This window comes from Argiope bruennichi, chromosome X2 (genome assembly GCF_947563725.1).
Source record: "Argiope bruennichi chromosome X2, qqArgBrue1.1, whole genome shotgun sequence".
Lineage (NCBI taxonomy): Eukaryota > Metazoa > Arthropoda > Arachnida > Araneae > Araneidae > Argiope > Argiope bruennichi.
Window position 1 is genome coordinate 98,826,586 of NC_079163.1, and position 15,649 is coordinate 98,842,234.

Sequence of the window (15,649 nt, forward strand, 5' to 3'; positions counted from 1 at the left end):
TGCACTGTAACAAATGGCAAAATGCAATAAATTATTTTGTTAACACCTCTCGAAATCAGCATTGCACCGGATAGTGCTGTTTATCTCAAAAACTGTTATTCGTGAGGAAAAGAAACTATAAAAATAATTTGGATTATTAATAATCATATTAGCACATGCGAGGTTCATTTCAGAATTTTTTTTTTTTTTTGGAATTTAACAGAAATTTCATTTTAACATGCGTCGTAGATATTTCAGTTAAACAAATAGCTCTTTTCGGGGACACTCAGGCTTTATTTTTTCTAAAATGTAATAACTAAAAGCTGAACTCAAAGCAACCATTTCTAAAGAAAACAAAGTTGGTATTGGAAAGCAACTGAAATTCCATAAAATGACATGAAAATCATGCTAATGCGAGAATATGGAAAGAAAATATTCCGATAGAATTTTCTAAAATTCAATCGAAGTGTCAGTTCACACTGATGTTAATTTAGAATAAATAACACAACTAATAGCTCATATGTGCATTTTTAAAACAAGTTAGTTTATTCTCCCATTTCTAGAAAATGGGCAAATACATTACAATTCAACTTTTAAAACAAATATAAAACACATTGGTTATTACAAATACACGACAGTTACATTTTCGGATGTCAAATGAGAAGTATAAAATTTATCAAAAATATACTTCAGACAACATTTGAACATAGCTTCAAATATTTTAAATTCTTAAAATTTTTACAGTGAAAAAAATAATTTGTAATTCCAACATTATTTTGAAATAATTTATTTCTAATGAGTGATTGTCAGAACTAAATTATATATTTTTAATATCTTATCAATTAATTTTATTCATTCAAATATTTTACATCATTTCACATTTCTAATCGTCACCGGGACTTTTTTTTTTACATAAATTTAATTTCAATTTTAAAATATTCTTTGACTCTTGAATAAAACTTTTATCCTTTATACATACATAGGTGAATTTTCTCACATGCTATAAAAACCATTTTCGACAAAAAGTATTAATGCAAGTGGTTTACAGAAAAGAAGCTATAAAATATATTTTTAAAAACTAGTTTATCAGAAACGTTTCAAAATTAAGAACAGCAATATACGTTTAATTGCCAAATTACAAAATTAATCAATTGCAATGTAAAAGGAAGAACAAATGTAGGGAGAAATCTTACTCTTTGAAAGAAAACATAATTCGATGAACATTGCAATTTGGAAAAAAAAAAAAAAATAATGCATAAGTTTAAATTAAACGTTCTCTGCTATGAGTTTTACACAGTATACTTATATATACTTATATAAGCGATAATAATTTTAGTAAATTTTATTTTCAACTGTAGCAAGCATTGAAGCCTGATATATTTAATCTTAGAAATGTATCATTGTTGACTTTGAGATCGACTACTTTAATCAAAGTTTTCAAACAAAGTTATATGAAAATAAAACAATAAAGTAAGAAATAAACGCGTAATTTCAAACAAGCGAATTTTGTAGTTTTGTTGAAAGTGAAAAGCAATCAGTAAAATATGAAAGTACTAAAATGAATTATATCCACTAGGAATCATAGGAATTTTTACTAGTTTTGCTTATTTTATCCAAAATTAATGCCTAAAAAAATAAAATTTTAAAACTGTTAGTGCAATGTCTTAAAGTCTTTATTCATTATCAAACTAAGTATTTTAAAAAAACCGAGCAAGAAGAGTCAGTTACAAATTCCAAATCACTACAATGATTTATGCATTATCTTAAAAAAAAAGCATTAATGAAGAATTTATTTAGTTTTGAATTTAACTTACACGGATTTTGATTCTTTTGTTTTCATAAAAATTAATGCAAATCAATGAATATTTCATAAAACAAAATTAAAATTTATTACGAATTTTTTTTAAGTTAATCATTAGGATCGAAAGTATTACTTACCATCGAAAAAAAGAGACGACATTCGAAATGAAACATCAAAATTTTCTTGAAAACGTTCAAATAATCGAAAATGACTGTTTTTGAATGCTTATAATATACTACTTATGAAAATAGAATTGATAACATTGCCTACAATTTTTTTAGATTCTTAACAAATTTATTTATTTATTAAGTAACAATAACATTAATACACCCAACACACATTTGAAGCTACACGGGATGAATTTCAATTAGTCGAAAAAACCGCTATAATCAAAACACATAAACACATTCGGAGGAAATTATGTATAAATATGTGAACAAGTTAGGGGGAAGTTTAATGAAAACATGCGAAATATACACAAGGAACAGCCGACAATATTCTTTAAAAAGTACATTAAAAACTTAAATCATGATTTTACTTTTAAAAGAGAATAAAATTTTTAAAAAATGAAATTCATAAAAAATATTCCAGATTAAGGATTAATTCATGTAAGACACATCAATTTAGCTTTTTTTTTTTCCGATATACTTATATATAATTCAATTTCCTTTTCAAAGGAACAAATAATTTTTAGTTAAAAAAATAATAAAATGTATGAAACTATACATAAATTTCCCTTCATTACGTTAAAAACTTACTATTCTCCCATGAGGTAAAGCAGTAGAGAAACGAAGTTTGTCACGCGACAAACAATTCGGAATTTATCTAAGAACAAATTTATTTCTTAAGAAAACACACACAAAACTGATTATCTTGAATGCCTTCATACACTTAAACTCTCAAAAGTTTTAAAATTCAATTCATCAAATATCAAAATACTAATAACATTTTAAAAAGAAATTTCATTTAAAACTTCTGAAAAGAATAGGAAATTTAAAAGAGGAATCAAAACATCAAAGTGAAGCAAGTTATTTAAGCAATTAATTCTTGATCTTACAAAATCCAGAGTATTTTAAATAGCACTCTTTCCAGTACCACTATTAAATATTCTTATGGATCCGAGGCTTCACATACTCCAATTCTTTAATTACTTTATGGCAGAAATATCACCGGTTTCAAGTGATTGATAATTTTGAGATACTTCTTCCTCCAATCTATTAATGAAGCATATATTTTCCCTTAAAATTTAATAATAAATAACTCAAAATTGAAATAAAGTGTGGAGTATTAATAGTAAATAATGAAAATTAATACCATCTGACTTCATAATTTAAGGGGAGAAAACAAAGGAAAGAAATAACACAATATTGTCATATGTATATTAATTAAAAAGCAAGTTTAAATGATATATCAACAGAGAAAATTAGCTTTTATGTTTATAAAAAAAATTAATAAACTAAGTATGAAATGATATATGAAATTTTCTAAAAGATTTAATTTTGAACTCTCATCATTTTGAAAAACAATATGAATCACCTTACTGAATAAAGACACTTATCATCCATTTTGTAAGGCATAAATACCATAGTGGAAATGAAAGACTTGTTTTAAATTGCTAGCAAATACTGTAAGAAGAAATAAGAACATTTTTTGGAAAACTAAACATAAAACTTGATAGTTTCGGTAATAAAAACGTTTTTATTATATACTTCCAAGAAAGATGGTTTTTACTTTTTACATAAATTCATAATTTAGATTTCATAAGTACAAAATTCATCATGAACGACTTTTAAAAAATAACAAATTGCCAGTGGACATTTAAAAAAGTTTTCATAAACATTAGAAAATCGTGAGTTCGATGCTAGATAAATAAAATTTCAACGACAGACAAATGATTAACAAATTATATAAAATAACACAGAACACATCTTTTGCTAAATTTTCCACAGTTTAAGAATTAATATACATACTGCCAAATTCAAATTTTATAACACAATTTATGAATTTATCATACAAATAATTAAAATCAAGGTTGAAATGATGCTATTTTTCAGTACTTTAGTTACTTTTAATTAATATAGTATTTACCTACGTAATCAACTTTACATAGTTACTGCAAGTTATAATATCAACAATATTTTCAGTCTGCATATGATTAAAATGAAATTTCAATCCATGTAATGCAATTCATTTCAACAAAGGCAGATTCCGTAACTGTTTTTCAATACATCAGAAAATATGTAGATGCATGCTTACACTTCATAAAGTGTATATTGTAAATTATGTATTAACAGACAACAAAGAAAAAAATAAACAGTGAAACTTCCGAAAAACAAACAAAATTATAAACAGCAACAAAAAAAATGTAATTAAAGTATAAAGTTTTTGCTAACCTAAATACACATGCGAAAAATTACTCCCAAAAGATTTTTTTGCAAAATGTTAGCCATACTGAATGTGAAAAAGTTGAATATTTTGCAATTTTTAGTATCTTAAAACTGTATAACCTTTTACAATCTACCCTTTCTATTGCATATATACTGAATATACACTGTATAACCGAGAAGAGGGATTTTAATAAAAAGTAGTAATACTCAATAACTGAAGAAGTATTATGAGGAGGAAGATTAATTTTAAGGCTTTTTTTCCTTTTGAAAATACAGACAATGTATATTAATTTAAGAAGATACATTAAGCATTGTATTTGCCAGGAACACTGAAGTAGTTCACTATTCTCTGGTAAAGCTTATTATTATTTATAATATGAATTAATGTGGTGAATTATATCCAAGGATCTTTATAGACCCAGCAAATAAAATTGAGACACTTTAAATTACTTAGTTAAAAAATACTTTATTTGAAATTTGAAAAAGTATAACAAATAAAATTTAAAAATAAAGTTTATGCTGTGACTTCAGAAAACTGGCTTTGAATTTTTGCTGACTCAATGATAAATATATATTTTCCGTGAAAGCCTTTTTAAGTACGAAATAACCAATATAATTGATGTATACATTCTATATTTAATTTGCAAAAGCATACTAAAACAAAAGTTGGATGGCATCCCTTCTGATGTAACTAATATTTAACTGTCATGGATATTAATAAGAGGACGAAAAAAAATTAATTTCACCTGAATGCAATACCAAAGCATTTTTAAGTATAAGCATTAACAAGCAAGATGAATTGCAAAGATGCACTGAAAAAATAATTACTAAAATGTTTACCTTATAATGTAATTTGTCTTATTTGAATTATTTATAATTATTACATAATAATTAATTAAAATAAAATATTAATTCAATAATTCCCCAAATGCTTCTGATAGTAATTGCATGTAATATGCCTGTAAACAAGATTTCTCAAAATTCCAATAAAAAATATAAATTTTAGTACTTGAAAGATGCACAGCATATTTAAATACAAGGGTAATAATCAAAATGTCTGCTTTTATAAGAACTTATTTATATTAAAATAAAAATTATATTTAAAATAACTTTAAAACATTATAGCTTTATACAAAACAGGTAATGCATGCTTCTGAGTATTCCAGAATAATTTAATATAACTTTTTATCAGAAAAAAAAGATCAATAAAAAATTAGTGTCTTACATAAATCAACCTTTATATACATTTCTTAAAATTCCAAGCCGATTTTAACTTTTTAATATAGAATTTTATACTATACATTGTAATCTTTTTTAACACTTATTATACGGAATAATAAATAAAATTCATTTCAAGAGAGAAAATATTTCTTAAGAAGCATTTAAAATATAATGATGGTTTATAAATTCAACAAAGCAGTACTTTGAATCTGATCATAAATTATTGCAGAATGATATAACTAAAATTTTAAAATAATAACATTAGATGGGAAACCAAAATATTGCAGGAAGCAAGAAGGAGGGGGGGGGGGGACATATATATAAAATGAATGAATTCAAAAATAAATTTCAAGACTGTTATTTTATTTCCATGTCTGAAGTAGACTTTAGGGAGACAAAATAATAACAATGTGTAAGTATATTTATCTGACTTGCTATGAGGTAGTAAATAAATCAAACAAAAAAGATTCAAGACTACTGCCTGGCCTAAGAACAGTCCAGTTCCCAAATAAAATAACAAACTGCATGACACAATTACAAAGGAGAGATGCATCTATACAACACAATTTCTTCATCACAGAACAAAATTAACAGACATTTATGTACAGAATAAAAAATATATAAAGAGTGACATATAGTCACAATGGCACAAATATAAGTAACTTGTTTTCTTGAGGATTGTCTGAAATAAAATATGAAGTAACAGTAGGTTTGAATGAAGCATTCAACCAGGTACTCAATGATGTTTTGAAATCAATATGCAGACAGAAAAAGTTTCATGCTCCATTAAAAGCAACAATATTTCTTTCCTTTTTTATTAATTAACCACCTTTCAGAGTCTATAGTTGTGTTGTGAAGTCAAAACTTCAGTTAAAACATATTGAGCAAATTGACACTCCACAGTGAGTTAACAGAATATTTTTAGAACAATAAAATAACATGTGAGCTTATACACAAATGGCGAAGAAATTTATATACAAACAATAAAAGAATCTGTACAAGATTTAATCTACAGAATGTTGTGAAATTATTTACAAGTTGAACAACAAATGACTATTATTTGTCCTTAATAATACAAGAATAAAGCCACAGTGGCAGGAACGTAAAAAGGGGCGTAGATATCTACACAACCACCTCTTTAGCAGCACACAGTTCATTCAAATAACACCTGAAAATGGCACCAACAGCATTTTAAAACTCAGATACATTCATTTAGTTCCAAAAAAGCCTGGTCCAGTCATATTATTTTGTAAATTCATCTGACTTCCCTTTGTATTTGTAGCATAAAGTTGTTGTTGGAAATTATGAAACTGTACAGCATAATTAGGATCAGCAGTAGTGGGACCATAAAATGGAGACTGTTTATAATTGAATGACTGGCCCATGGAAGGAGGTAATGGTTGAGTAGTATCAGGAGCCATCCCACCCATTGGCAATGGCATTTGTTTATTTGGAAACATACCAACATTTTGACCCCCACCCATTGCATTCATAGGAATCATTTGATTGTTAACAGATGGACAAGGAGGACGGCCAAACATAGCTGGTTCAACATTAGGAAGACCAGAACCAATAGGACCAGGGAATATTTGACCACTAGGATTTGGACTAGCTCCCCTCATCATAGGTCCCATCATCATATTTACAGGCCTTGGATTGTTCATCATATTGGGTGCCATATTTGGTGAATTTGAATTCATACCAACACCACCATATGGCACTGGCGGATGGGAACCTCCACTGTTGGGAAAGTATTGAAGATTGTGCGTTGGTACCTTGTTATCAAGATTTGTTAATGGGGCAGCATACCTTTGGAGGAACTCCAGACCACGTCCAGGTACAGAAGTAGCATTTTGCTGGCGTGCAGGTAGGTATTGTATTGTGTTTGGAGCACCTGCTTTGACTTGAACATTTGCAGAATTAAATGGAGCTCTTCCCATCATAGTAGGAGAACCTGAACCAGCTGGAGAAACAGTCCTCTGTACACTTGGCTGACCTGGAAAATTTTGTGGCCCATGCCTTGGTCCAGGCATTCCTACATTAGAATTTGTTCTTGTAGTAACAGCAGTATGCATAATTGGATGGTTAGTAGTCACAGAACAACTGATTGTGCTTGCACCGTTACCCTGGCAACCAACATGCATTGGATGAGAATTCATATTCGGATCTTGTGCATTAAGATTATATGCCGTTGTTACAACGTTTTGCAAATTCATTTGCTGGATAGGCATGGTTGTATTGACATAAGAACTATTTACATTTTGTGTTCCACATCCAGCATTATGAGTCATTTGATTGTGGACACTGAACTGCGGACGCTGATTTGGCATAGAACATGCAGAAGAGTTTTGCATTGATTGCATATTAGAATGGAAATTCATCATATTAGGCTGATTCGAATTTCCTGTGTTTCCAGGGACTTGCATATTCATATTAGGTGCAATCATGTTCTGAGAATTTTGAGCATTTCCAGCAGCAGATACTAAAGGAACTGTTGACTCACTCATTGCTGCCATTGATGCAATTGGATCAAAATGAGAGAGCCGCTGAGATGGACCTACTTGAGGAGTAGATACTAAAGAATTTGAACCATCATAAGATGGCATACTCATATTAGACCCATTAGCTGATGAATTTGAGCATTGCCCTAACGGTGATATAACTTCAGGAGGTATCTTGTTTCCTGAAATGCTTTCAAAAGGAGGTGTCATTTTCTGCAAATTTTGTAAATGGGAATGAGGTAAATTCCCATCAACCATAAAGTTACTACCAACACAAGGACTACTGCTTGAAGTCATTGTATGAGCTGAATTAGGAAACGATTGTGGAGGTATGTGGGGTACAGTATCAGGCCCTAAATTATTCATTTGGGAGGATTGTGGCATGCTCTCAATGCATGACATATGGGGACTTGGGCCCATAAAACGTGATTGAACCATATCCATGTTGCCATGAGGACTCGGACCACGGAATCTCTGCATAGATTCAGAAACACCAGTAGGAAAGCGTGGCATAATATTCATGTTATTTGTAGGACCAGGTCCAAACATAGAACCTTGTGATCCTGGACCAGGAAATCTGTTTCCTCCACTGCCATCATCTAAAGAATTAGTATTAACAGGTCCTGGTCCAGGCATCCTAATATCTAAATTTGAAGCACCCGGAAATCTTGACATGCCATTATCATTTCCCGTCATCATATGACTATTTCCAGAATTAAACGCAGGCATTTGAGGACTTGGAGCAGTGAAACGCTGCATGCTGCCATCCATACTAGCTGGTGCTGATATGGGATAACGGCCAGTCAAGCTGTCTTGGCTATTCTCCAAAACAGAAGGGCAGCTTCCTGGAGTATTAGGAAAGGACACTGCCTCTGGACTCTGATACTGAGAATGAGAACCAGCACTCATGACAATGGAAGGAGTTATACTGAAAAGAGAAAGAAAAATAGTATCAACTAAAACTACTTAATCTATAAATACTTGTTTTTAATATTTCATATAGGAAATTAGGTTATATTAAAATAGAAGTCAAGGTCTTTGACATTATTCTTTGATATTTCAGATAAAACCATTTGAGGCAAGTCATATTGTTTTACATCATATCTTAAATTTTTCATCATTAACTAAGGCAATAAATTAAAGGACCTTAAATAATGGATCAGGATGAGGTGGCACCTTGATACATAGAATACTTAAGCCACAAATATAGATAGCCAATCCTTCAATGCTAGAAAGTACTAAAGAACTGGTGAAATCTTTTATATATGACTGTACTGCAAGAAATAACTTCACTGAAATTATTTCTTTTCCATTTATCATTGCTTCATTTGTTTGTTTTGCTCTTCACCGAATGTATTTTTCAGATAAAGACAGATCATGATCTCAAAGAAGAAATGAGAATGTGAGCGAGAAGTGCATAATAAGCTTTTACTACCTGAAAAGAAACCAAACAAAGTCCCCTCCTTCAATAATATTACCCATCATATATGAGATGACCATATAACCAACAAAAGAATAAAGCAACCTATTAAGTGACTAAAGCCGACACAAGTTAGTTAAATGGAGGAGTGAAATCCTCATTATTTAATAATATAACAGTTGTATTTGTCCAAAAACAAAAGTAATACATCTACTGATACAATATCTATACCCCTACGATGAAAAATTAATTATAAAATCAGCATTCATTCGAATCCGATGAAATTTTACTAGCATTAGTAGTTTATGTAAACTAAAAATAAGCACATGAAAAGAGAGTTAAAAATATGCCACTCTACATTGGATATAATATAATCCAACTTATTACATCCTCTTAAACAATAGCATTACATTTGGGACTTATTAACATGCATAAACAAAAACAAATCTAACATAAGTTTTTTAACCTCATTTTCCCATTTTCTTTCAAAACAGATCATTAGAATAAGGAAATATTTGAAACTAACACAAACAGAGTAAAAGAAAGGACAAATTCCTGTTTCACCTTTCAAAAAATTATTTTTATATGATTTTATTAATTTAATTTATTATTTTATACTTCTACACCATTTGTTTCTGAGTTTCTTTTCAAAACCCTTGCACTATTTTCTAAAGAAATATTCTTGGCCATTTTATTAGGACTGAAAAAAATAAAGTTCAATATTCTTGCCTGATAGATGAACACAAATATCGAACAATGAGCATATTATCCGGTAGTAATAGTAAAGCATGAAAATCATTATCTGTCAACACATAAGAGAATTATTAAAATTTATAAATGTGAAAAGGTTTTAACAGTAGTTAAACTAGTTTGATGGGCAGATCAGGCAAATTCTATAACTCAGATATAGTCTTCAATAAGTCATAAGGATGGAGGGTTCATCACTTAGATATCAATCACATGAGAATACCTTTAATAGTGAGAAATATCTCTCGTAAGGTTTCAGAAGGAAAAAAAAGTTACAATTTAAAAGTACCAATTTTTAAAGAATTACTAAAGCCTTTTACAGGGCCATGATATTAAATATTAAAACATTTTTTTGAAATTTTTGCTTTTTTAAAGGTAATGAAAAAATAAATGAAAACAAGATTAAAAAATTCAAAATATTTTGAAAAAAAAAACACTGTAGAAGATTTATTCTGATAAAAGATATCATAAAGCAATATACCTTGCTGGAGACATTATATCTAAATCTCTAATACTTGTATTAGGTTGCTTTTGAATGGTGAGTTCTTGCCCATCAAAAGCATTTAGATATTGAATTTGTTGAGGAGAAGGAACAGGCATGAGACTTGGTTCTTTTGGACACATTCCACCATGCCCAGCACAGCTCTCTTGTTTCGCAGAAGACTGATTACATGAATGAATGCTAGAGCAAAACAGATCTGTGAAATAAAAACATAATTAATTTATCATGCAAGAAAAGAGAGGGGGAAAAGATATGAAGATATTGGAAGAATATTATATAATAAAAAAACAAAATGTGTTATAATAATACTAAAATATTCACATCAGAGATGGGAGTTCGAGCTATTAATTAAACTGACAAACATACAGCACATATTTTGTGGGACTGAAATAAGCTTATACTGGACGATTCTTAAATATAATAACAATACCAAAACATCATGATGGTATCACAAAGTGACATATAATGTCAAAGAAAGAGAAGAAATCCTATTTTCTGCAAACTTTTTAGAAGTTGTTTTAATATGATTATAAAACGATTTATCACGTTAATTTCACTTAAGTTGTACACATTCCAGTTACAATATTATAACCATCACGCAGGTTGATGTAAGCAGAATTGCGGCAAATCACAGGTACGTTGATAAACTGTTGGAAGGCAAATAAAGATGGTTTTAGAGTACGTGTTCACATAGTAGTAGTCGTCATAATGGATAAATCATGCATTTTAACGCGCATTAAAAAGGGGTATTACCATCGGATACAAATTATGCGTCTACAGCAATTCTGAACCATAGCTTTCAGGAAATATTCCCGTCGTGCCGTAGTGAATGCGCACAATAACAGGAAAAATCAAGAAACTGTGGGGCATCATGAGTCATTAATGATAGGTGTGAGCGTCGTTTGCGAAGCCTGATTAAAAATGTTCGATGAGATATTATCGATATAATGAAGGCCAAAAGGATTCAGCAATGCACAAGAAAGCTATCCTAGCCAATTGTCCAATGCACTTTATTGTGCACTGGCTTTCTCAGCAAACATCTGATTTCAATACCCATGTTGCCAGGCGTACACTACAAGAAATGTCATGCATTTGCATTACGGTATGAACATAGGATCCTAAAACAGTGGTAAAAGTTGTGCTTCTTCAGATGGTGGCGCAGGCGCATTCGACGAAAGACATCAGAAAGCAAACTTCCAAAAACTATTGCTGTGCACCAATAAGGTAGAGCAGGCAGTGTGATGGTCTGGGGCTATTTTTTTAGCATGGTTTAGGTTCATTAATTCTCGTGGGAGGTACTCTCAATAATTGTGTGCACTTATCTATTCTTGTTGATCAGGAACATCTTTACATGGCAACTGTATATCCTATGAATGATGGCATCTTTCAACAGGATAATGCTACATGCCCAAAATTGTTCCTGTTTGGTTCGAAATACACATGGAAGAGTTTCAGTTACTACACTGACTTCCAAATACCTAAAAGCTTACACACTGTCAAAATCTGGGAGTACATCTCAATCGACAAATCAGAACCCCCTCCCTCGGAATCGTGACAATTTACATGATGCCCTGCTGTTCTCATGGTCACAGATGCTTGCCGCCACCTTCTAAGTATACACTTGTTCCTAGCCGCTTAACAGCTGTTTTGACTGCAAGAGGAGCCTATTTTGCTATTAGATACGTGGTTATAATAATGTAACTGCATATTAAAGAATAGTACTATCAAAAGATTTCAGAAACAATACACAGATTTCAAATAACCAGTTATGAAAAAGAAGCGAAACGGTTGAAATATGAAATGGTTCAACATGCAAATTTTCACAAACCTTAAGTCTTTACACCTTCAAAATCCTTATTTCAACAGTCAGTTTAATTTAATCAAATATTTATGTTACAAAAAAAAAAAAAAAAAACTGGTATTTTTGAGCACTAAAAAAAGAGAGGAATATCACTTGTAAGATCATTCATTTTAAAAAAAGATGGAATTGAACTTTTACGGTATAAAACATCTCATTATTACACCTCAAATTCTGCTTTTCTATTAAATTAATATTTATTTTATTTTCTCATGAGAAATTTGAAATGATGATTTCATTTCTCATCAGCAATCCTAGAAATTCACTTTTCTACAGAACAATCAAATATTGCATAAAATAACTGGCTAAAGTATGAAACATATTCAAATGTTTCTCAGATTTTATATGTTGTCTAAAAATGCCTGCCTACGCTTTCTATAGAATAATGACGTTTCCAGAAATGCTGGTAATGTTTCTAAGGTATTTTTTGATGATTTGAAACCAAAACAACATGGCTGTTGCAATTTCATTAAAAAAAATACATGCAACTTAGATGAATAAATGTCGATGCGTTCAATTAGATGATTTTTTTAAAAATAGAACATTACAAAACTCACAACTAATGCATTTGGGTTTCGCCCAAATTATGAAAGAAGAAACGAGCAATAAAGTCCTCCTAGTGTTTTTTAATACCAATAAATTCAGTACTAGCACACTTCTCGTGGCTATTTGCTAACAAATTTTTAAGTATCCCTTGAGACTTAAATTATTAAGAAAGAAGTTTGAATCTTTTCTGTCGTTTACATACTATTAAATAATGTGCTGACTCATTCATTCAAATACCAAAAATCAAGGAAAAATCTAAAGGCATCCGAGGTTCATATCATGTATACTTACAAAAGAAGATAGATTACAATTCATCCAATACAATAGTTACACCAATCCTGCTTCAGAACAAAAATGACAGTAAGACATTTTTAAAAATCAGATGGAAGCTCTTCCATTTCTGACTACAAGCAAAATATCTATCACTTTTCATTTTATTACAATACAAAACAACATCCTTACTACAATTGAACAATGAGTATCTTTGCATTTTTAATAAATTAAACAAATAAAATTATATTCACTAATATATGATCAGGTTTCTCCAACACAAATGTCTGAGATTTTATTGTAATGATCAGTCCTCTGAACTACTAATTTATAATTTAATGGTAGTGAATAGACTCCTGAATTTGTTCTAGCTGTTGGGCATAAAGATATGCAACAATAAAGTATGCATTTAAATTAAATGGGGGGAAACAGAATGGAAAAGGGAAAGTAATCTAAAACTATCTGATGCCAGATTATTTGAATGTTACTTTATTTCATAGCATATATTATTAGTACATAGAGTCAGAATAATGTAAAATAATGAGCAGATATTTATGATTTTTAAATTCACTAGAATCTAAATTGACATTATTAATTTAAAAGTATAATTTAATTTCATATAAACTTTATTATTGCTAGTTCACTTAAAAATATTCTCATTGAAGTCATCAGTAATGTTATTTTTAGCTTTATTCTACAATTTTTTTTGACGAAACTTTAACAAAATTTTCTAGTCGAATAATTCTAAAATAATTAAATAAAAATTAAATTCTATAAATTTAGAAACTTATTAAAAAACATGTTGAAATTAAATTATATAACAACCAGCAGATCCCGAGTACAGCATATGCTGCTAGTTTTATACCCATCAGAATATATATATGTAAACATAATTTTTTTTAAAGCAGAGGCCAAAGATAGGAAGAAAAAAAACTTCCGAATTTTAAACTTAGCTTTTATTCCATCCCAGGAGGCATAATTTATATGCAAGAAGCGCGAACGAACTGGCGTCCGTTCACCAGCGATACAAGCGCGTAAAAACAGACATAGTATAAATAACACGGAAAAAATATTTTCCAAGATTCCGATAGGGATTTCTTTACACGTGTCGATTTAGGCAAGGGAAATCCAGGTATTTTTTAAAAAGAATTAGCTTGGTTAGACAGTTTTTTTTTTATCCCTTCACTCGGAGTGTGGAAACTTGTCGATATCAGCAATTTTAGAGAGTTTTTGTTGCATTAATTAAATTTTTTTAAAAGTGGAATTGGATCAGGAAATAAAATAATTTGAAATTAAGTTAACATGGGCTAAGTTAAGATAAAATTTTGGAAATTAATTAGGGTTTAATTTATATTTTAAAATATCCTTACGTATTATATTATATTATATATATATATATTCTAATTAATTTCCTAATTTTTATCTTAAATTAGTAACTTTATTCTAAAGAGTTCTATTGTTTCCAGATCCAATTTCAACTTTTTTATTTAATTATTTCTAACAAGCGCTGAACAAAATTGCTCACTCTGTGGTTCCCTCGCCAGGAACGAAGAGATAAAAATCCTTAACGCTTGCACATCTTTTTAATAAAGATACCTAAGATTCCATTGCCTAAATCGACACATGGCAAAGAAATCCCTATCAGAATCTCATAGTAAAATCACAGAAGGTACAAATTCCCGTTTTGTTCGCATGTCACGATGAAGTCTGATGCATCGTCTATCTCCTTTTCTCTGTACAGAATATGCCTCACGTGTAAAATAAATTGAAATCTAATACCAAAAGTTTTTTGTGGAAATGCATTAGTAAAATGTTGTTATATAATATTGTTACACAATAAACTGTATGACAGCAGACACACAATAAATAAAATGCAAAGGTACATGACATCAAAACAAAGGTTAATTTTCCTTCAAACGATGGCAACAATCGGTGTTCGTTTAAAAACAAACATTCCCTAAGAAATCTGATACTATATCTCAGCATAGTATATTTTTTAAATACATTTTGGAAGCGATTCGTTAGAAGTTATGTCAACCAACTTTTAGTGGTGCAGTAAAAAATATGCAACTTTGAGTTCATTCAATTATGCCGTGCATAACTTCATAGACATATTTTATTTTTATATTCATGCTGGTGTAAAAACTTCCTTGCAAAATAATAGTAAACAAACAAGTAAAAGAGAACGTATGTAACAAACTAAATGAAGGAAAATTATTGTTAATTTTTAAACTGGAGTGGTGATTATGGAATTTAGGAATGCTAATGTATTTATTCTATGAATGTATAATGTACAAATACATTGATGCACCATATATATCGGAACAAAGAGACACTTTTACTCGAAGCATAGTATATTCACTTTTTTTGTAAGAAAAAGGTATTTTACAGAGAATGAATATAGAAGTAGGCTAAAC

The 15,649-nt window shown here is 29.8% G+C and overlaps 1 protein-coding gene across 3 annotated transcripts in view; it reads right to left on the minus strand.

Annotated features, from left to right (window-relative positions):
* Positions 1-617: 617 nt before the first annotated feature.
* Positions 618-15,649, minus strand: part of LOC129960941 (protein BCL9 homolog) — a 117,275-nt gene continuing 102,243 nt past the window's right edge. For all 3 annotated transcript variants that reach the window (XM_056074694.1, XM_056074693.1, XM_056074696.1), the window contains exons 13-14: positions 10,538-10,754; positions 618-8,817 (exon numbers count right to left, since the gene is read on the minus strand). In XM_056074694.1, the coding sequence (XP_055930669.1) occupies positions 6,597-8,817; positions 10,538-10,754 (2,438 nt within the window). In that variant the 3' untranslated portion in view covers positions 618-6,596. The remainder of the gene's footprint in view (positions 8,818-10,537; positions 10,755-15,649) is intronic.